The sequence below is a fragment of the Merops nubicus genome, unplaced genomic scaffold (assembly GCF_000691845.1).
Source record: "Merops nubicus isolate BGI_N331 unplaced genomic scaffold, ASM69184v1 scaffold12645, whole genome shotgun sequence".
Taxonomy (NCBI): domain Eukaryota; kingdom Metazoa; phylum Chordata; class Aves; order Coraciiformes; family Meropidae; genus Merops; species Merops nubicus.
The window spans coordinates 2,975-25,618 of record NW_008607672.1 but is presented as its reverse complement, the minus strand read 5'-3'; the positions used below and the strand labels follow the sequence as shown (position 1 = coordinate 25,618).

The window sequence follows — 22,644 nt, the reverse complement described above, 5'->3', positions numbered from 1 at the left end:
AATTTCACCAGGTTTGAATAAATGCAGAGTCTATCTATACTGTAGAAACATTACATTTAATTCCATAGGTACACTGTTGTACTATTAACTTGCTGGAATACCGTGAGTTCTTGTGAATACTAGAAACTGGAAGGAATAATTTTTTTGCCTGCAGCTCAAATTATCTTTGGTACCAAAGACAAACAATCACAAGAGAAATCCAAGAAAGGTTTCGGAAAAGAGGCTTTACTGATGACAGAGATTAAGAAATTGCCTAGTCATACTCTGAAAGAAACGTGTATATGTATATATATATATATATATAGGTACAGATCTTATCTGCCATACCTATTGATTATTTTTTTAGATATTGTCCATATGAATAACAAAAGGTAAAATTAGTAGAAAACAGCATTGTCATTACTTTATTTGTGAAGATCTTCTGATGACATCTGTGTATTTTGGCTGCAGCTCATGTCTGGTATAGCATTGTTTCTTTCTTAGTACCATGCTTATTATGAATTCTAGGCTGTGGTAACCTCTGTTTTCTTAAGAGAACTGTGTTTTTTGTTTCTCAATTTCATAGATCATAAGCACATCACAAAGACTGACCAATTCAGGGAGTATTCTGATTGGAAGTCCATATAACCCAGCTCCAACAATGGTCACACAGACACACATAACAGAAGCTTCTGGCTGGGTCCCAGGGTAAGACTTTTGTTTTATTTAGTGATGTTTGAGGGTCTGTTGTGTTTTGTTTTTTTTTTTTTTCTTTTTATTGTTACTGTTGTATCTATATGTTGGCTTACATCTTCTTGTTCTTGCACAAACAAAACAAATATCCTTTTTAGCCTATTAGCACTTTTGATGTCTGGAGCATGTGAGCACAAAAGTATAAACAGCAGTCACTTCCCTGCCTGTTTTAATTTTGAGTTATGGTAGTATCTGTTTGTGAAAATGGAGAGTTGCAAATTCATGAGTCCTGTTAAAAGAAGCCTTATTATTTTCATAAGTTTGTGGTATAGCCAAGTAGCATTGTTCTTGAGCAGATCAGCAGGTGCCAACAGAGGGGAGGAGACTGTCAAAAACACTTGAAGAGACATTTAAGAATTAAACTCTTATGGAAAATTTTGAACAAAAACACTGTGTATTTTTATTATTTTACATGAGCAAGAAGTTTTCATGGGGTTCTGAGGTACTCCAGAGTAACATCACTCTCTTCTAAGGAAATCTGGTCTTTATGATGTTTCATTATTTATTTTTGTCTTAATACCAGTACTGCTGAACTTATCTGGCTCAAGACAGATTAGGTGCTTTGCCTCTGAAATTTAAGAAGTTATTTATTTCTGTCTTCAAGTTAATTTTTCCAAAGAGGTAATGACTGTCAGTAGTATCTTTCCAGCTTTAGTGTTGGAACAATGGAGCACCTAGGACGTGGCAGAAATTGGAGTATAATGTTTGTACCTTGACTTTTTCCATTCTGTGCTGTAGGCAAGGACTGTCACAGGCTTGTACTTCGCAGTCACTATATTCCCACCGTAGTGTCAATAACCTGCATGCCCACATGATCAGATTTTAAGCTTGATTTTTATGCTGAGTAGGTGTTTATCTCCTCAAATACCTTTTGAATCCAGTTAGTTCTGATTTTATTTGAAAAAGGTGTTTGATACCTGTTTTGAGTTTGAAACTCAAAGGCGTTCTCCTCACCTTTATATGCATGAGCCCTAGTACGAGAATAGTTTTCCCTTGTTTTTTATTTAAAGATACCAAAACATTCTATGTCCTGAAGATACAGGATATATCTTATCTGCTGTTTAAGGGCATTCTTCTTCCAGGTGGAGGAATTTTAAATAAGAATTTTCAAAGGAGCCCAGCTTTTCCTCTTTGATGGGATTTGGTTATCTAGTTCACATCAGCACTTCCTACAGTTTCAGATGAAGTGAATTCCCTAAAATCAAACAGGCAAAGCATGGTAAAATTTGGAATAGAACATGTCTAGTAGTGAGCTCAGACAGCCTCTGAAGTCTTGACCACCTTCTCTCCAGTTTTGTCGAGTTCTCTGTGTGCTATTTTCCCCTTCCCAAAAAAATGTAACAGCTAACATTAGTACCCATTTAGGTCCCAAATGCATTGATTTTTGTTAGTCTAAATATAAATATATGATGTTATTTTCATCTAAGTTTGAATTGTCTTTTCTTAGGGACAAAAAGCGGACTCGAGAATTTATAGAATCGGACTTTTCAGAAAGGTCAGTATTACTGAGCATGCATATCTTTTATGTATACAGGCACACCTGTGTTACATCTTCAGATCTGCCCTTCAGAGAGGCAGCTGTCCAGTTCCCATTCTCAGCAGTTTTAACTCCTCCACATAAAAAGCTATGTTGTATGTTATTCTTTGTGGTTGTAATTCATTACTCTTTGCTTTATGACTTCCTGATACATACATGTGCTGTTAGAGATGATTCTGGAAGCTGTGGAGAGAAAACCCACAACACCCCTTCAGAAACAGTTCTGGTTTTCAGTGTGACAAATACTTGTAAACAAATGATCTTGGTGATTTTATTTGTTTACCTATCAGGTGTTACTCAAATTGAATAATTGTGTAGAGATTAGGAGTGTTGCAGGGTTTTATAAATCTTCTAATGTTCCTTTCCACTCTTCCTTTTTTTCTGTCCTTCTTTCCAGTGCTATATTTTCTTAAATTCAAAATTTTGAAAAGCACTCTTGTATTTTTGTTTTCATAGAATCATAGAATGCTTCGAGTTGGAAGTGGTGTCAAAAGGTCTAGTCAAACTCCCCTGCAGTAAGCAGGGACATCCCCAACTAGATCAGGTTGCCCAGAGCCCCCCCTTCTCAAGCCTGACCTTGAATGTCTCCAGGAATGGGGTCTCTACCACCTCTCTGGGCAGCCTGTTCCAGTGTTTCACCACCCTCATAATAAAAAACTTTTGTTTAGCTCGTTACTGTTGACAGAACTAGACCTTCATCTGTAAAATGATAGATCTCTCTGAAACATATTAACAAACCAACCTGTAAACCTGTAATTTAAAAAAATAAAAAATAAAATTAAAAAAAAAAACACACAATAGAGCTGAGCTTTTTAAAGGCTTCTACTGAAATATGCATCCAAATCTAGCTTGTGTGATAAAACAAATTATTCCTGTTTTTTCTATAACCATAACGTAAGCTCTTTGTTTTCTGGAGAAGGTGAATGTAAAATAACTCTTGACAGTTTCCAGTTACTAATTTGGCACCATAAAACAAAATGAATGTGTACTTTTTTCACAAAAAAGATTCTTGTAACTCAGTCTTTAACTATGATGGCACAGATATTAAACTTTGTCTTTAGGATAATTAAGGTATTGTCTGCAGTATTGTAAATAGAGATGTCTGAGCCTTTCTGTTTTAAGCACAAACATGAGAGTTCCCTGTAAATCTGGCTTCCAGGCATATAAACACCTTGTGAGATTTGCCCTGTTTTTTTGGTTGCTCTTTTGTGAAACTCCTTTGAGATGAATCACAAAACCTTTTTATTTAACCTCTGCCCAGGAGGATGTGTTCGAATAGTATCAATGCAGATATGGCCAAGAAAGGGCAAAGGGCTACACTGTACTTTTTCGCCAACTTGTAAGAAGTAAGAAACTGATTAAGAAATGCAGAATGGTTTTATCTTTCATTTAGGTAGCACATAATGTTATGAGTCTTGATTCCTGGTGCAAAAATTAATATTTTTCTGTGTAAAAAAGTAGCTTGTTAACATTCTGTGTATTAAAATAATTACTTTTCTCCTTCCAGTAAGAGAAGCAAAAAAGGAGATAAAAACGGGAAGGGTCTCAGACATTTTTCAATGAAAGTATGTGAAAAAGTTCAACGTAAAGGAACAACTTCATACAATGAAGTCGCTGATGAGCTAGTATCAGAATTCACAAATTCTAACAGCCACTTGGCTACCGACTCGGTAAGCAAAGACATGTTGAAATTTACTGCACCATTTCAGGATTGCTTTGTCACAGAACTCTGTCCTTTCTGTTTCTGCACTGCCCTGCCACAGCCCAATTTCCATCACTTATTTAACTACTGCCCAAATACATCTTACCCTCTGAAGATTAAAAATATAGAATTAAACCAAAGAATTTAACTTTCTTTAAATCATAAACAAAGTAGAGAGGTTTGCGAAAATAATTATCTTTTAAGAAGGTTACTCTTGAACTCACCACGTGTGGTCTTGTCAGGCTTTTCAACTGTAACAGACTTGCCATGGTGGGAATTTGCTGCACAGACACCTCAAGCAGGCCTGAAGCTTCCCTTTGCAACCAAACATGTCATGTGGTATCCAAGTGGTAGCACAGATGAATATATTCTACCTATCTGGGAAGGATGTGTTCAGTCTTTTTTTTTCCTTTTTTAAGTCTTTTGTTGTAATTAATGCTGCATTGTTTTCTTAGCAGGCTTATGATCAGAAAAATATTAGACGGAGAGTCTACGATGCTCTTAATGTCCTGATGGCAATGAACATCATTTCAAAGGAGAAGAAGGAAATCAGATGGATCGGCCTTCCTACAAATTCAGCTCAGGAATGTCAGAATCTAGAGGTAAAGTGAGGTAGATGGGAAATTCTGTATAGTTCACAGGTTGTGAAAATGGTGCTGCTCTACTTTAGAAGAGGGTTTATTTTCTCAATTTGAGCCTGATTGGTTGTATGAAAATCTATATGTATAAAAACACTATGAAAATTATTATTTGATATTTGAATAAACTGAAAATATGATTATGTATGCTTAGATCAGTTTCATTTAGTATATATTTCATGAGGATTAAAAAAATTCTTTACCTTAGGAAAGTCAACATTGATTAAATCAGGGATTACTTTTAAGATTAAGTCTGTAGTAGCCTGAATTAACCAGAAGAAAGTCAAAGGAATTTATGGGACAGTTATGCTTACAAAATGGTATACATTTAAAAGGAGATTAAATTTTCATTAATATCTGTACTTGGAAATGCCATTCAAAGAAAATTAAATTGAAAAATAATTCCTGCTAGGATGTCAAATACAAGTTATGAACTGTCAGGGGAAAAAAAAGTTTTAGTTACTGGTTATGTCCAATTTTTTTCCAGCAGGCTGAGAGTTACCATGTTTTTGCAGGGACGCCAGAATTTATTTGCATAAATGTCGCTTGTCCTCCAGGCCATGCTCTATAAATAAACAGCACAAGTTACTGTATTTACTGCAGAGTGCTGTGGTGACTGCCTGTAAATACATCTTAATATGTATAGTATTTTTGATACTTATGACTCACATTAAATACCTTAAAAGGTGGGTGGGATGCCTCTAGTACAGAACAAATCTTTTTTTGTGTAATTTCAGTTCTATCACAAGATGTGGTTAGAAAACCTTTTACTGTCTTTGTCCATTACAGCAAGTCGGAAGAGAGATCCACCAAAGCATTATGCATATGCTCAGTCATTGTATTCTTTTTAAAAAAAGATAATGGATAAATCTACATTTTACATGCATTCACGTGAATGCGTTATCTTCAGTACAGATTATTGTTGCAGATACGGAACTTGAATTTCGTTGGTTCATCTACAGTGATCATATGCTATTCATTATTTTAGGCTCTAATTATATATGCACGAAATGGAAGCCAGGCACATTTTCTTAAAATGTTTCTTCCTGTGACATAGAACCAAATAAAGCTGTCTTTGTGGTGTGAAAATGAGATTTGGCTTTAAAAGCTTGCTTGTATAAAGTGCCAATTCTTCTTATAGCGTAGTTCCATAATAAGATTACCAGTACAAAAATGAGAAATTGACACAAAAATCCTTGTTAGACGGAAACCATGTCTAAATCATAGCTGTAATTTATTGTGCTTTGAAAGAAACATTTTAAACATTGAACCTGCGGGGTGAAGCACCACAAAGCAACATTGTAAGTAAAATAGGAGAGTTTAGGCCAGCTTAGTTTTAAAAGTCAGCATCATTTAGTTTCAGCAGGTGAATGAAAAGATAGTTTTAGAATTTAATACTTCCGGGAGCAGTGCTGCAGTGCTGGCACCAACAGAATGATGTTACCTTTTAAACATAACTACTCATCAGGGTTGCCCCAGAGTGCCTGTGTCTGCTGTGTTGGTGTCCACTTCCTGCACTGCTATTGCTGTCCCAAACTGCATATTTTGTGCATAGCTTTGCCCCATAAACTGCCATTAACAAAACTGTTGAGAGAAATTGATTCTGTGCTTACACAGAAAATGTTACCTCTACCCTCTTTTTCTTGCTGAAATCTTGTTAGTGTTCTGAAGTCTCAAATGAGTGGTCCAAACAAGAACTAGATGTCACTGGTAAGATGCAGATGATGATCCTGAGCCCAGTCTCCACACATTTATGTCTAGTAGGTTGCAGCTAGGAGAACACTAGAATTCAAAAAGAGTCGAGAGCAGGAGGAGAAAAAATAAAAGAAAACACACAAAAAAACACCCAAAGCACCTCCTCAAGCAAGTGTTTCATTTGGTGCTGATCAGCACTCCACACAACAAAAGAGAGGAGGAATGAGCAGGGAAATATACAGTCTCCTGCAATAATTGATTATTGATTGAATAATGATTGAACTGGAGTTCAAAGAGAAGAAACAAAGAAATACATTAGTTTGTCAGACCTATTGTATGGAGAAACTCGTTAGCTGGTTTGAGAAAGAAGAAAATCTGGGACATGAGTAGTGCTGAAAAGACTTGTGCCAATTACTGACTGTGCTGTGGAGTTCACCACGGTTTACAAAGGATGTGGAATCCTGTAATGGTGCTAGCACACTGATACAGCTCTAAAGCCTGTTCAGTTTGGCACAGTGGAACAGACATAGTAACTAAGTAAAAATCTTGATGCCTTTACATTTATATTTTAAGATAGAAAAACAGAAGCGGATTGAAAGGATAAAACAGAAGCGAGCCCAACTACAAGAACTGCTGCTGCAAGTATGTTTAATTTTAATTTTTTTTTTCTATAAATGAAATTATTAAGTGCAAATTTGACATGTTAGAACTTGGGAAGTTCTTTCTAGATTTATTTAGCAGCTATTGTATACTAGGGAAAAAAGCTTCACAGTTTGGCCTTTCTGGATTCTAGTAGGGGCACCTCTTATCGTCACTTTCTGGTTCATTTTTACCTGCTGTAAATCAGCATGCTGCATCTGTGTTCCAAAAGCTTGTCTAAGTGTTCTGCTGAAGCTCGGTCAACATCAGTGGGAATGAGACCTCTTTGACTGCAAGTCCCCCAGAGTTACCATCTCTGAGTAGCTCTTACTGGGAAATTTCTCTTTGATTCTAAACTATGAAATTTACAGCTGAACTTGAGACAATGTGGACAGAGTTGTTTCGGCAGAGATGGACATTTCTGGATCCTGAGAGGGGGACACTGGCACGTCCAGCTCTTCTACATTCTGCTGTGTACCTTTGAGATGATTTGAGTTTTGGCTTTGATTACAGAAATATATTTCAACTGCATCTTTGCTTATAAAGTAACGTTTTATAGATACAGATATGAGCATTCTTAAGTGTTTTGGTCTGTGCAACTTTCAGTAATTAAAATGGAATCAAAATTTTTTATGAGGTTACATGCAATAAGGCTTTATTCTTTTCCTGATGCAACTATATTGATACAATTTTCATGTAGTTAGGCACGGAAACTTTTAAATACTTGATGCTTCTCCTTTTTTCATCACCAGAAACTGTTCCACAAATTAGGGCACAAAATCTGATTCCATCTGTCTAACCTAATAAATTGGCAGCTTCTCTAGAGTAACATGAAATTATTCTCATGAAAATAAGGCCTTCTTAATTATTAGTCTAAAAATGACAGAGTTGCACTCCCTTAACTATTTAACACTGTCATAGTTTCCTTGATTATGTTCATTGTCAAATGTTTACCAGTCCTTCGGGATTCTGTCTATTCACCTTCCCCTTAAATGGAATCAGTAGTGCCTCACAGTGGGTAAGTACATTGCCTTCCAGTCCCTCGAACAACACCTCCTAAGCCCAGATTGTCATACATACTGCAGTCAGATAGAAGAATTCAGTACAGAGGAGTGGTGTTATGGATGCCACCTGTTTAAAAACTTTCGGAGAAGAATTTCAGAACTACGTTTGAGAGAGAAAAGCAGGTGATGGATGAGAGAGGGAAGAGAATATATATCATGGGAATGATATCTGTTAACTTTGGTTTCAGTGTGACTAGCTCCTGGTCTGAGGTAACAATACATATAAAATAGGGGAGAAGACCGCTGACTCCAGGAGTGGGGAACCACTCTTCACCAAGCTTTAGTGCTCCTTTTTTATTTCTTCTTCAGAGACTGTGAGAGCAGCATAGCCATTAGCATATGTGTGAAAAATATTTTGTTTAACTTCGGTTCCTGGTGAGCTACACTAGTGCAAAGAGAAAGTCAGGCCACAACTTCCTTTTTGACAGAAAATTACTGCAGATACTAAGAGTTGGTAAATAAGAGCTGTGAAGTTCCGCTTCCTGGGAACACTGTGGTCTGCTCTTTTGTTGTCAGTGATCATTTTTCTTTCTTCTTTTCTACAGCAAATAGCATTCAAAAACTTGGTACAAAGAAATCAGCAAAATGAGCAACAAAATCAAGGGCCTCCAGCTTTGAACTCAACAATACAGCTGCCTTTTTTAATAGTCAACACTAGCAAGAGAACAGTTATAGACTGCAGCATATCGAGTGATAAGTGAGTGTCTCTAGCAATTTTTAGAATTTTGTTTTCTTTGTGAATCAAGATTTTTCTTTGAATGATGAGAGTCTAGTTTAGTAAAAGTAATTATGTATTTAATTTTGCTGCTGTTTCTTAGGGGGTGCATGGGAGGTTGGTTTGGTTTGAGGGTTTTTGTTTTGTTTTGTTTTTTTATTTAATGCAACCACAGTAGTAATAGGGAAAAGTCTATCAACATTTCTTTACAACCACTAGTTAAAACAGGCTGACTTTCACTGTTGTAAAAGGCACTTCAGACTGACATTAGAAAGAGCATTCACTTCACAGGAGAAATAACTATGAAATCATGTACTAGGACAGCACTAACTTTAAATGAAGGCATGTGGTGGTGCTTCTGAATTCTTAATCTGAGTATGACATAAATGTATTTTGTCAGAAACACAGAGTGATCCGTGTTACACAGAAGTAGCGTCCTAAATTTGATAACAACTTTGAAAGTGTCTTTTAATAGCAAAAAGGTTGCAACTAGCTCTGTGTATGAAAAAAAGGAAGGAAGTTACATAGAAATTTGAAATACAGTCTTTGTAAGCAAACTGCTGTGGTTGCACACATATTAATCTGAACATCTTCCCACTTATATACTTTTGGGTGCTTATACTCTTCATTCTGTGAAAACATGGCTGAACGTATACGGTGCTGTTAGGTTTATTAGATCACAACCAGTTTATTATCTGAAAATAGCTGGCTTTGTTTTAATACTGTAGGATGAAGATTTCACTTTGTGGTACACAAATCCTGCTTTGAACTTCAAGTCAATATACAGCAAAAATAGACAGTCTGATCTATTCTATACTAGACTAGTAACCTAAGCACCAGCATGCAAAAAAGCAATACTATTAAAATTTGAATTTTTGTAGAAAATTTGATTGGAGTCCAGTACGTTCTGTGACAAAACATTTGGAATACTCCCATCAGCACTGTAATTCAGCAATTTGGGAATTTTACAATCAATATTGATTTAGCTTAACTATACTCTTATCTTGTAGGCATACTGTACAGTTCTTACTGCACTTTTAAACTGCTTTGTATTCAGGTTAGAAGTCATTAAAAAGCCAAAGGACCTCCTAACTGAAACTTCAGAACTACTGCTTTGAAATTGTCACATTAAACTGGTATTTAAAAGTGTAACATGCTTCTGCAATATCAAACTGTAAGAAACTAGTGCTGCTAAAAATGAGCACACCAAAATTATTTAGGTTGTTAATATTTCAGGTTATGTGACTCAGCTTCAATATTATGGTCATCTGGAGGTCAGTAACTGTACAACCTAAATTAAACAAGCTTTCCACTCTGGTTATTATTTGTGCAACTGATTAGTGGCAGCAGCAGTATGTACATAAACAGTGCCAGAAACTGCTGATGTTTAAACCACTGTTGCATTGATCTGCTAAATAAGGCAGTTGGCAAAAGTGGTCACTGGGTTTGGAGAACTTAAATTTTAAAAATAAATTTTAAAATATAGTTTGGAGAACTTAAATTTGTTGAGCAGTATTTGTGCTGCCTAATTCTACTGGTCAACTTGAGTGCTTGCCTTTCAACCTCAGTTAATAGCCCCCTGTTTTAATGGGCTTTCATCTTCCTTTCTTCTCCCAAGTAACATTTATACAAAGCATAGGCTGGTTGGTATTTATGATGCAACAGCAGGTGATGATAGAAAGTCCAAATAACAGATAAGCTCGCAGCACTAGCTACTCAAAAATGTATTTACAGAGGATCTTCCAAAAGAAAATAATTGCTTGTGAAAATGGTACATATAAGGGGGGATTTGACATCGTGTGGAACATAAGTTCTTGTCTTCTGATTTTTTTTTCTGTGCAAGAACAGGCTTTATCTAGCCAAGACAGAATGACATTTCTTACGTGTAAAACAAAAAGGTGAGTTCTGTTTAGTTTGAGAAGACAGACAGGTGCCAAGCAGCATACTGGGGTATGACATTTCTGAATTTGGAGTAAATAAAAGCAGAGTCAGATAAAAAGGGAGGAGTTAAAAGTTATGTTTAAAAGATGAGGCACTTGAACAGGAAAAATTTATTGCATGTATATGGTGCTTCAATATAACCAACTGTAGGCCTTAGGAAAAAGAGGGGGTACCAGAATACCTTGTTAAGCATTCAGATACAACAGATGTACCAAAAACTTGGAAAGCTAGAACATCTCTATTCTTACAGGAAATGCAGATGATTTTGCCATTGGAGATGGAAATCTATTCATTAGAGAAAGTGTCAGAAGTAGGCTATTGTACCCTTAGAGTAAGACTTGCTTACAAGAGCAGAAAATCCATATTAGGTTCATTGTTGATCAAATTTGCACTTACCATGGGAAAGGGACAGGAACCATACACAAACTTTGTCTACACAGAATTGGCCTCTGGACCTAATTTTTAGCACTGAACAGTAAGATGGCAGCCCAGTAGATAACTGAGAACAAAAGTCGATTTCTCAGTGATGGCCAAATAATGCTGGGAATTACTATGAAAATCAGTAAGAAATATGATGTAAAACTAGGTACATACAGTGTTTTTATATCTGGAATACTATATGCCATTTTGTTCTTGGAAAAGGAATATAAGTAGGAGAGAGAGACAGAAGGGCATCAAGAGTGCCCAAAGCTATGAAAAGACATTCACAGAAGGAACAGATGGACTCTTTGGCCCAGAAGAGAGCAGACAGAAGATCCACAGGTGTATATAAAATCATGGGTGACACAGGGAATGCGCACAGAGAACAGCTGTACACAGTTGCTACAAAAGTTAAGAGACATCAAGAGAAGATGCCAGGTGATAGGTTTTAGACAAAAAAAAATCTAAGTGGTTTTGCAAGTTAGACTATGCAGATTATAGTATTTCACAGATTCAGAGAATGCCCCCATCCTCTTGACACTTGCTCTTTGGATACTGGTAAGCATTGATAAGAGGTCCTCTCAGTCATCTCCAGGCTAAACAGACCCAGGTCTCTTGGCCTTTCCTCATCAGAGAAGCTTCAGTCCTCTCATCATCTTTGTAGCCTTGGATGTTGTTCATGCCAGCAGTTCACATGCCAGGTGCCTGAAAGAAAACGTCAAATTGCTATTAACAGCAAAGGTAGAAATGTAGGACTCCTGTGTTAGGGACTGCAGGTTGCTACAAACTCTACTGGAGAAGTATTACCATTAATGTGGGGGGTTTTTTTTGAAACATACAGGGAGGAAAAAAAGGAGTTATGCTCCTTTCTGTCATCCAGTATAAAACCACAACACATGGGAGGAGAAATGCAGAGCTATCAATAAATACAGCCTTTAATCCTGTACCATAAAAGCTGAATTCAGTTAATAGTTAATGTATTTGGTCTGGCTGAGCTGATTTTCCCATTGCAGCCCTCCTGGTGCAGTTGCTCTTGTACTGGGAGTCAGAAGGGTGTTGATAACACCCATGTTGTGACCACCACTGAGCAGTGCTCGCACAGCACCAAGGCTCTTTATCCCTGCTTTTCCAGGGGTGAAGGTTTGGTTAGCAGAAAGTGAGGTACTGGGAACTAACCTTATAACATCTGGGCTGGTGCTGTCCAGGCTTTTAATAGCCTGTGATTATAGTATAAGGCCGGTATAAGTGCCTCAGCTTGTCTTAAAGCTCTATTAATTTTATATTACTATTTCCACTTCTATGTGCAATGAAAAGCATTTCCAGAGTCCTGCAGCAGAAATGGTAGGTTGTGAATGTAGAGAGCCGTGAAACAGACTGCTTTGCTGCCTGCATCCACATGCATCCAAAAAAGCAAAGTTATAACAAGGTAAATAGGGTGGTTCACAGGAACAGTGTTGCACATTGGAACAGAAAGTGGCCAGTAAAAGAAGCAAAACCAAAATAGTTATTTTTGTGACAGGCCTGCTGGTGACTTTTAAAAGTGTTTGATTTAGTACAAGTGAAGGTTCGTGTTTAGTAAGGCCTCCCTCTTCCCCCTTGAACCTGCTTAATGAGGTAGAAAATTTTAGACTCCTCGTGCAGTAGTGAAGTGACTTTACTTGAGGAAGTGCCATTTTAAACCCTGTAAGTATGGCAGTCATAGAAGCAGAACAGGAAAAGCATTTGCTGCTCTTCTTTTTTTCATTAACAAATTTTTACAGATAAAGGAAAATCTAGACACTTAACTCAGTGCATACCAAAAATAAAAAAGAAAATGAAAAATAATCAAAAAAAGCATAGCTGTGGGTTTTTTTCAAAAGCATCTCACTTTGACTTTTTACATGCAGATTTGAATACCTCTTTAATTTCGATAATGCTTTTGAGATTCATGATGACAGTGAAGTGCTGAAAAGAATGGGAATGTCCTTTGGGCTCGAGGCAGGCAGATGCTCAGCTGAGGACCTAAGAACTGCAAAAACACTGGTGCCAAAAGCTTTGGAAGGCTACATCACAGGTAAGTTAGATGAGACGTCTGTTGTTCCTCATCAAATGTTTCATAACATTAACTGAAGCAAATCTAATGATATGAACCTATATAGGTATATAGCATTTGAAGTTACATGGATGTTAGTAGGGTTGGTACATAAACGAGTTGTTTTGCAGTAAATTTGGGAAGGTTTATCATAGTTGTCCTGTAAATGTAATTCACACTGATTTATAACAATAAGCTTCTCAGTGAACTGTATTATGAGCAAATTATTTCTTAACTAAATTGACAACAAGAACAGACTGTCATGGATTAGTATTCAGTTTGAGTAACTGCTGATGTGTGGAGGAGCAAACTGGGAGAAGGCAGCTCTTCCCATATTGAGGAGGAGAAGGCAAGAAAGAGTGCATCTAGAACTGGCTGATTGTAATCAATATGTGCCCCAGCTGCATTCACACTTTACTTTGCCAGAGGCAGGTGAACTCAGCTCAGAATTCTGGGTGTCTCTGTCCATGCAGACACACTCTGTGTGCTCTGCATCCCCAGGTGGCAGCTCCTCTGGGGCCAGCCACGGCAGCGCTTGCTGAGCACGTAAAACAGTGATGCTGGATAAGGCACATGGCCAGCAGGTGCTGTCTGAGAACAGAGTTTCTCTGCATAGAGCAAGAGGCTCCAAAGAGTTCCAGGACAGGTATCCCATGCAGAGGCTTTTACCTCCCCTGCTCATACTGTTTGAAAAGGTCCCACTTAAACAGACACCTAGATCTCCTTCAGTGGTGCATCATTGGACTAGAGCTGCTAAAATTTGTAATCGCTTCCTTTAGTCCTTAGTCAGACTACATTCTTGCTCTATCTAAAGCTTGACACTTGGCCCAAACCTGTCTCTCAGGTTTCTGGAGGGAATTCATCTGTACAGGAACTATTATCATATGAATTACTGTATACAAACCTGCATTTTTAAGGAAGGGGGGAACCAAGCTATTGCCCTGAATTCTCTACTAACTAGGCCTTGGTCTTGTTTAAATTACAGTAGTATAAAACTGTGTCTTTCACACAGGGAGGTTGAAAACTTGAAACATTTAACTTTTTTATTAAAAAAAAACTCCTACAGTTGATTCCCTTCTGTTGGCAACATTTAGTGTTTGTGTCAGGATCTTTTAAATGCAGGCTTTATGTTAAAAATGCTGTTTTGTTTTGTTAAGAAAAATACAGTTAAGTAGTCAGGAAGCTGAACATGTGTTTTTTGTATTCCTGATTTTACCATGTAAGACAATTGAGAACTAAACTGGTTCTTAAAATTTGTGATGTCTAAATACTGAATAGCAATGAGAAATCAGTTACATACACTAAAAAGGAGTACATTTTAAATGTCTTAACTTTCCAAACATCAAATGTGCTTATTTTTATCAATAATTGTTTGTGTTTTCCTGGTCCCCTTGTCATGTGGCTTTTAAAACTAAGATTTTGTATTTTACGTTTGGTCAATTTTGAAATTACACACCAAGTTTTTGTAAAGCTGCACAGGTGCCAAAAAGAGAAGTTGAAAGAAATCTTCATTTGTTCCCTGCTGGTTCATTCAACTAAAAATTATTTATGGCATGATTTACCAATAATGTGAAAAAAGGGGGAAGCAGCAGAACCCACATCTTTTAACAGTGTTGCAGTCTTCAACAGATTTAACAGATTTCTGTGTTGTTCTAAACCTGCATTAATTTCTCTTCAGAGAACACAGTTTCTTTACATTTAAAAAAAATTAAAATTAATAAATTAAAAATCTACATTAAAAAAAATGTCATTACAGTATTTATTGAGTAAAAACAAATTAAGCAATAAAACTACATATATAAGCTAGTGAGTAGTAGTTCATTTTAGTTTCTTTTGAAAAATAATCACACACCAGTATACTGCTGGTGGGTTTTTTTATTGAAAGCATTAATGGCAAAACAACTGTGAGTGAGAAACAATTTCAAAGGAAATAAACAGGAAGAAAACAAACAAACATACATATTCTAAGATTGCATATTCTTAAAGAGTGTTGTGATTAGGATTTTTTTCCCCTAGTAGGTTTCTGGTTGCTGGTTTGCTATTTAGAATTTTAATTATAAGAAACTGAATGGTTTTACATGCTACTCAAATGCATTGAAGCAAGTAATGTACCCTTCTGATATGGGTTACATTCAGTTGTTTCAGCCTCTGAAAAAAATAGTTCAGAAGTGTTGTTACTAGAATATGTACATTTATTTTAAAGGTTTCTTCTATTTATCGCTTGCTACTTCATTACACAACACAAAATATGAGTTAAGAGTATGAATTGCATAGTATAGGTAACTCACAAATAAGGGAAACAGATATAAATGTTTTGCACAGTACTTGAAAAGCCAGCATTTGCCTGATGATGTACTTCTGGCTCAGCATACCTTCCATTTTTAACCTCGGCAGCCTTTAGACATTGTCTCTTACACTGCCAGAGTAGTGAAACAGAAAGCTCATCACTATTTTTTATAATTAACTAGTTTTTAGCTCCCATGATGGCACTTGTAAGTATTTTAGCTTCAATTACTAGTATACATAAAAAGCAAATCACGGTCTCTTATTTATTCACTGAGTAAATTTACTGATTTACAAGATTGAAGTTCTCCCACACTAGCCAGCTCCACAAACACAACTGCTGTAGAAACCAGTCCTCTTCTAATATGTCAAAGTAGGTGAGTCGTTTCCCATACATCAGTATGGCCCTTAGCCTCATCATCTTTTTGTCAGATTATTACTGATTTCAAAAGACTAACTATAGTTTGAATTGCAATGATTGCTAATAGGCCTGGAGAAACAGTTGGAAGAATCCAAGTCTGAACAAGTTCAGTGAAAATTCACAACAAAACTTGGACTACCTCCGCTTGGGGAAAAAAAAAAAAAAGTAACTTCTAGTTGCATTAAACATTGTCAAATAATTATTTCCTTGGAACTGCTGTGTGCATCAAAACGTTGTTAGTGCATTTTCTTTGCAGGAGGATTATGTATCTTAAGTGCTACATTAGTATGATCCTCGGATGTCTGACTGCCATTGAAATCAGCTGGAGCTAAGGCACATTAACACCACCAAGAAAAATATGTGTATCTTAAAAGATGTTTGTATCACGTGTCTCTGTTGCTGAACTGCCATAATGAATAGAGACTTCTAAACCTGGCGTGACTTGACCTTACTGCTTCTTGTCTCTCAAAAGGGCACAAGAGTAGAAGGCAGGGTGGCTCAGCCAGAGCTTACGGTGGAAGCGTAACACTGAAGTGTTGCTTCAGCTGAGCTGGTAATCCAGAAAAAGTGACAGACCTACAGTAGACTGCACTACATCCAAAGTACTTGCCAGCTTCTTACCATGGAAGGAACAGTGTTACCTCTAACATGACACTTGCACCAACTTAAGGTGGCATCCCAGCATCACAATCCTGGTTACACATTGCTGCCCATTTCTTCATTTTGACACGGTTACTTTCCTCTGCCCTCTTCATGAGCTGGTCTGTTCAGGGTACTTAACTGCAGACTCTTTATCTGACAGAGGAGTTCCTGACAATTTAGCATGTAGAACTATTTAGCTAAGGGCTCAAACTGAAACACTTGAGGTGTAAAAAGAGAAGTGAGATTGCTGCAGGAACAAAAACACCTCACTGACTGTGACAACTTCCTTAAAGCAATCCCTGTACTAGGCAGTGCACCACCAAATCTCAAGGAGCCAAAGCTTGACAAATGAGAAATCATATGTAACACACACATTCAGTTATTCCTCTTATCTGCCACTGTAGAACAATTCTAGATAAAATATGAATAGTACAGTCCCATTTTACTGCCAGTATGCTGTACAGAACAGAGGTTGGTTAGGCACAGAACATAATAGTAAGGACTGTGACTTCTGGTTTAATGCATCCAGCAGTGGAACCACATGCAAGCATCATGGAAAGGAACTAGACAATCCTGGTAACTTTATTTCAGTTTTCACTTTGTGTTGAGATATAATTTGGGTAGATCACTAGAAACACCTTCAACACCTTCTCTAAGAAACAAATCAAACCCCCCCCCCCGCCAAAAAAAAAAAAATCCTGTAAGTCTGATTGGGTGAAGGGACTCGTGTGGCCGATTCTCTTGGCAGAAATGCATGTAACTGGAAACAACTGACAGACGTGATTTGTTAGGGAACTTGAATACCAGTGCTATGAGGTTTGTAAGCAACCCATTCATGTCCCTTAAAGGATTTTCAACAAATTACCTCAAGGAATTCAACACTACTGCAAGACCATTTTAATCCTAAAATTTCCTCTCCCCAGGGAGGAGACCAACTTACCCCTTGGACATGCAGTGTACAGCAGGGTCTCTCCTTCACACTGCTGCCACAGTACCTGTGGCGTGGTCCGTCCATGCCCCAGCTGGTTGCCTTTGGCCATCAGAACACACACGAGTGAAACACTGTCTTGGTCGCCTTGTTGCAGCAGCTTCAATCCTGAGAAGCACAGTTCCATTTGTACCTGCACCGAGCACAACAGCAAAGGCCCTTGGAGCTGTGGGGGCAGTAGGCTGCAGGAAGCTGCCATTAATGACTTTTTTCAGGTACCTGTGGTCGCGCATAGAGCTGCTACCGAGGGTCACCTGCAGTGTGGATTCTCTTCAGACCAAGGGAGGGAAAAGCCTCCTGGCAGCAGCCACAGTTCTGGGTGTGAGGGGCTGCACGGCCTGGGTGCATCCACAGAGGCTCTGGGGGTGTGTGCACGTCTGTAGAGAACTGCATCTTTGTTAACCAGGATGGTTTCTCCTGTAGCATACATCTGTGGTACAAATTCAACTTGAGCTACTGCTACCTCCTCTTTTAAACTAAAGAATCCTAAATGCAAAGGGAATGCAAAGTTGAAGATTGTAAAAGGGAGAAAAAATTAAATAGCTTATAAATACAATTATGCTTTCTTCCAGATATGTCTACAGGGTTTTCATGGATAAACCAAGGATTAGTTTCAAGTTCAGCACAAGCAGTTTCACATTTAGAGGTTGCAGGAGACACTTCTGATGCTAAATCAAGGTAAATAATTTTTTATTCAAGAATAGTGATGCATCCTTGTGGTACTTTCAGTAACCTCACTGCTTTCATACCACTTACATGCAGGAAAACTGATGTTTATTATGGCTGATTTTTGACTGTGAAAAAAGTCTTTTATTCTGTCGTCTTTCATAATTATATTTGGAAAGTCAGATCAACATGCTTTGAATTTTGAACATAGTGCCTATTTTGTATTTATGTTTCAAAAGGATAGAATCACTTCCAAGCCCTTATTATTATAAGCACAGAGTTTTCCTGATTAACCTAAGTTCCTGCCTGGGCATAGACATCAAATAGGTAATTATATGTGGAAAAAAGCCTGATAGTATTTCTGAAGAATATAAAAGAATGTTTGGTGTCTACATATGCTACTGCTTAATCTCTCATCAAAGAAGTTTAGTCCAAACAGTCTAATAATAATTTTAAATTAAAAACCAACCAAAGAAACAAAGTAACGACCAATGTTAAAAAAAATCCAGTCCAAAACCAGCTCAACAACCATACTTTGTTTACAGGTTGCCTGTATTTTAAAAAATGGAAAGAGGGATTATTCTGGAACAGGTTCTTCCTCATGGCATTTAATAGCTTATTTAATTTCATATTGCAGACATTCCTGTGTATTGACAAAACTCTGATGGATTTATTCTTCATTAAGCTTTCTTCCATTTAAGCAATTCTCATGGTTGGTTACGGGGGGAAAAAAGCCACCTAATAATACATTTTATGCAAGATTCCAATATTTTAGAAGTTTTCATAACTATTAGCTGTGCTAAATGTAAAGTTTTTGGATTTTTCCTTGTTAGTTGCATCCTTTAACAAAAGGAAAAGCTGAGGACAAAAAGCTTAACACTTCATGAGAAATCCTCTAAACCTCAACATTTCTGTTGTTTTGATAGTGAGAATCCAGGTTTGTTTTTGGATGCTGAAGTGGCCTTAGCAACTGGGCAGTTTCTTGCCCCTAGCAGTCAACAGTCCAGCAGTGCAACATCACACTACTCTGAGTCACGAGGAGAAACTCCATGCTCATTCAATGAGGAAGATGAAGAGGATGAAGATGAGGATTCTTCCTCCCCAGAATAAGGACAGTAGAAAATGGAATATACAAAGTGCTGCTCATAAATATTCTTAACGAGAGCTCCTATTTGGATTTTATTTAAGTTTCTTCCCTTGGTTGGCACTGTGTTCAGTGAAGCAAAATGGAAGCTTGAAAACAAATTCATCCACAGTTGAAATTGAAAACTTTTTGTAACTGAACACGGTGTGACATGCAGACACACAGTGGAGTGGTTTTTTATCAACTATACCCAAGGAAAAGAACAAAGACCCTGGAGATAAAGAAAGTAAAGCAAAGTAAACGTCAGGTTCCGTTTTGTGACATTTTGCCTCAAGTCTTCCCCTTATCTTTACCAGGTGGAGAAGAAAACAGCCAGTCAACAGCTGCCAGTTCTTGCATTGCCTGCTGGCTGTGCTGCCGTGAGAAGAAGAGAGAGCAGACCCGAGTGCGCTAGAGTGGCTATTTCAAACTACCTTACTTAAAAATTGTTTTAGGGGAAAGGGACTGTTAGAATGTTTGCTTTTTTATGTTCAACTTGCTGTATAGAAGATTCTTAATATAAACTGCAAGTGATTAAATGAATCTTGAAATAGTTTAAATCCATTTTAAATACTCTAAAAGTAACAATAGTTTGTCTCTTTTGAAAGGTTCAGATATTCATTTATGCTGCAGACCTAATTTATTATAAATAATGTTTATTTTTAGCCATTATTAAACAGTCAGGATAAAAACAATATTCTCTGCACCAGCTTTTTTCAAGGAAAAGAAAAGTTAAAAAGTATTTCTAGGTTATAGCATATCTAGTATAGCTTCTCCCTTACTGTTCTAACTTTATATTCCCTTGGATTTTATGGCATGTGCTGGGTTTTTTTAAAGAAAGGCCTCTGTTAAGGATCTCAGTCAGTGTGTTTTCAAGGCAGTATTTTCAAATTCAGGGTAGACAGGTCACACAACTTTTAAAAGCCATAGCTTGAGGTTCTTTGGAAAAAAAAAAAAATTTAACAATCCATAATTTTGTGTTTTACATTCTGCTCAGTTTAGATTATGACAGGGTAACTTTCTTGACGTGAAACAGCAGTATCAAACTACTTCTTTAATTTGTGGCTAAAATTACACAACACGAATCACATTTAAGGTGTTAAATTAGACTTGCAACAGGAGGCTCCATGTTCTATAGTTAATATCACATCCAGTCATAAAGACCTTTTAAAAAAAAAAACACCTTGAATAACAAAGCAAAATACTTGTAGATGTACTCTTCCAGTGGTGTTCTAACATCCAGTGTTTTAACCAGTCTCAAAGTTAACTATTTTTAATGAAGTAAATACAGTTTAAAATACCGTTTTAGTTTTCATACTGTATGTAACTTGTTGACATGTTTCTAAGTACCAGTGTGCTGCTGCTAGGGCTCAGTGACGCTGGCTCTGTTACGCAGGGACAGGATCAGGCAGCCTGTCATTCTGTCATTTGCTTCAGCAGTGGCAGCAGACTGTGTCCTCTCTCTGCCGTGGCCATTACTCTAGCACAGCATGGATATATCCCCATGATCCTTCACAGACCGACCTGCACTCAAGCCAACGACGTCCAAAAGCACCAAACCTGAGCTGATGACATAAACTGAGGCTGCAGTTAGAAAGCTCCTTGGCTGCTGTAGGTGAGTTAGCACACTGGCCACATACAGGACAGATAAAACTGTCAGGAGCACACAGGCACAGCTGCATGTTTGCATTAAAAATCAGAAACTTTTCACAGAGAGTTGGAACTCCTGCATTTGAGGTACAGTCAGGGTGGCACCACTATTTAGGTGTAGCTCCTGACTGAGCTACAGCTATTTAGCTTACACAAATGAGTTACAAATGCAGAAACTAAAAGAATTTTTACAAGCCTACCATTTTACTCATCCTCTGACAAGACTGTAATGCTCACGGCTCACAGGCACCAGCAGACTGAGGGATTTACACCACCTCACTTCAACCAAACCTGTAATACTACCTCCATAGGAAGAAAAGCTTTACAAATGCAAAATCATAATTTTATTGCTGAGAGAGTTGGTGCACTTGGTTGAAGTGACTCACTTTTGAAATAAGAGGAGGAGGTAACAGATACTCCAGGCATATTACTATGCAACTGTCAGCTTCATGAGTGACATTTCATTTAAACAGATAATTGCTTCTATTCCTAAAAACCCATCATTTTTCCAAGAACTGTTCTGTCAGTCAGCCTTCATTGGACAGGGCAGATGAAAGATACCTGATATATGCAAGATCCTTAGGAACTCTTAATTAAGAGAAGATTTTCCTCCCCTCCACCATACATACGGAGCACATTTATCTTTACATTTTCTTCACATTTCCCACTCAAAATCTGTGTAAAAAGAAAAACCAGAAACACACTAAACAACTCCTAAAGAGGAGCACTTTGAACTATAAGAACATGACCAAAAAAGGCTTCCTGCCAAGAAATCAAATGTATTGTCTTGGAGGAAGACTTTCAGTGATACCTTCCTTCCCCTGGTGTCCCTGCCCTTCAAGGCAGCAGACTGCACAACTCTTGCTTTCCTGAAATCTTCTCAAAATTTTATTTTTTTTTTTAGATCTAGGAGCACATAACATTTCTTTAGATAGTTGAACCAAGACTTCAGAAGTTATTTTTCCTGTGCTAATGTCCTAACAAAGAACAAAACAAGTTAGAACATTTAGAAGAAGACTTCAAAAGGAAATTCTTTCCTTGGGATTCTTTGTGTCAAATTCCAGTTGAGGATGAGGTTCAACTAAAGTGCTGAAGTCTTATGATTACACTAAAGTCTGGGAACTAGAATAATTTGGGGCCTTGCGTCCCTTCCAACCCAAAGCATTCTATGTATGATCTCGGGCAAGCCTTTCAATCATTCTTTTTGATCTTATTGACATATTATTAAAAAGAAAAAAAATAACCCACAAAAAATTACCCAAAGCAAAGCGGGTAAATGCAGGACCTGACAAAATGCAGCTGTTGTGTCTGAACTGAGCTCTGAGCAATTAGGAGTAACAAGGAGACGGAGACTATTAAGCAGCCACTCGGCTCCCACGAAGCTAACGGCAGCATTTGTGCTCGGTTGCTTCAGCACACAGCCCTTCCCTCCCTCTGCAAGTCAGCAGCGGATAAAAGATATGAATTCCAGGATGAAATGGTCACCAGGAGGACTACTGTTTTTCCCATATTCTAGTCAGTTACTCTCATCCTCTCCTGTCTCATGCAATAACATTGGTAGGAAACAAGTAGCAACTGGTTTGATGTAACAGATAGATAGCAGCTGGTAAGAGAACAGGCATACTCCAGCGTGTGCCTCCTCTTACAGGAGATGGGATCTCTCCCAAGACAAAGTTAACATTTGAATTTTCATGCACGCCATGTTTCTGTGTTTTGG

General features: G+C 37.5%; 1 protein-coding gene across 3 annotated transcripts in view; it reads left to right on the top strand.

The window, feature by feature from the left end:
- TFDP2 (transcription factor Dp-2 (E2F dimerization partner 2)) overlaps positions 1-19,487 on the top strand; it is a 32,401-nt gene extending 12,914 nt beyond the window's left edge. The window contains exons 4-12 of one of the 3 annotated variants that reach the window (XM_008940020.1): positions 566-687; positions 2,180-2,227; positions 3,777-3,939; positions 4,430-4,573; positions 6,878-6,946; positions 8,553-8,704; positions 12,970-13,136; positions 18,061-18,166; positions 19,081-19,487. In XM_008940020.1, the coding sequence (XP_008938268.1) occupies positions 566-687; positions 2,180-2,227; positions 3,777-3,939; positions 4,430-4,573; positions 6,878-6,946; positions 8,553-8,704; positions 12,970-13,136; positions 18,061-18,166; positions 19,081-19,264 (1,155 nt within the window). In that variant the 3' untranslated portion in view covers positions 19,265-19,487. Of the gene's footprint in view, positions 1-565; positions 688-2,179; positions 2,228-3,776; positions 3,940-4,426; positions 4,574-6,877; positions 6,947-8,552; positions 8,705-12,969; positions 13,137-18,060; positions 18,167-19,080 lie in introns of those variants that run through there. The other 2 variants (XM_008940022.1, XM_008940021.1) reach the window with 2 other exon arrangements.
- The last annotated feature ends 3,157 nt before the right edge of the window (positions 19,488-22,644 follow it).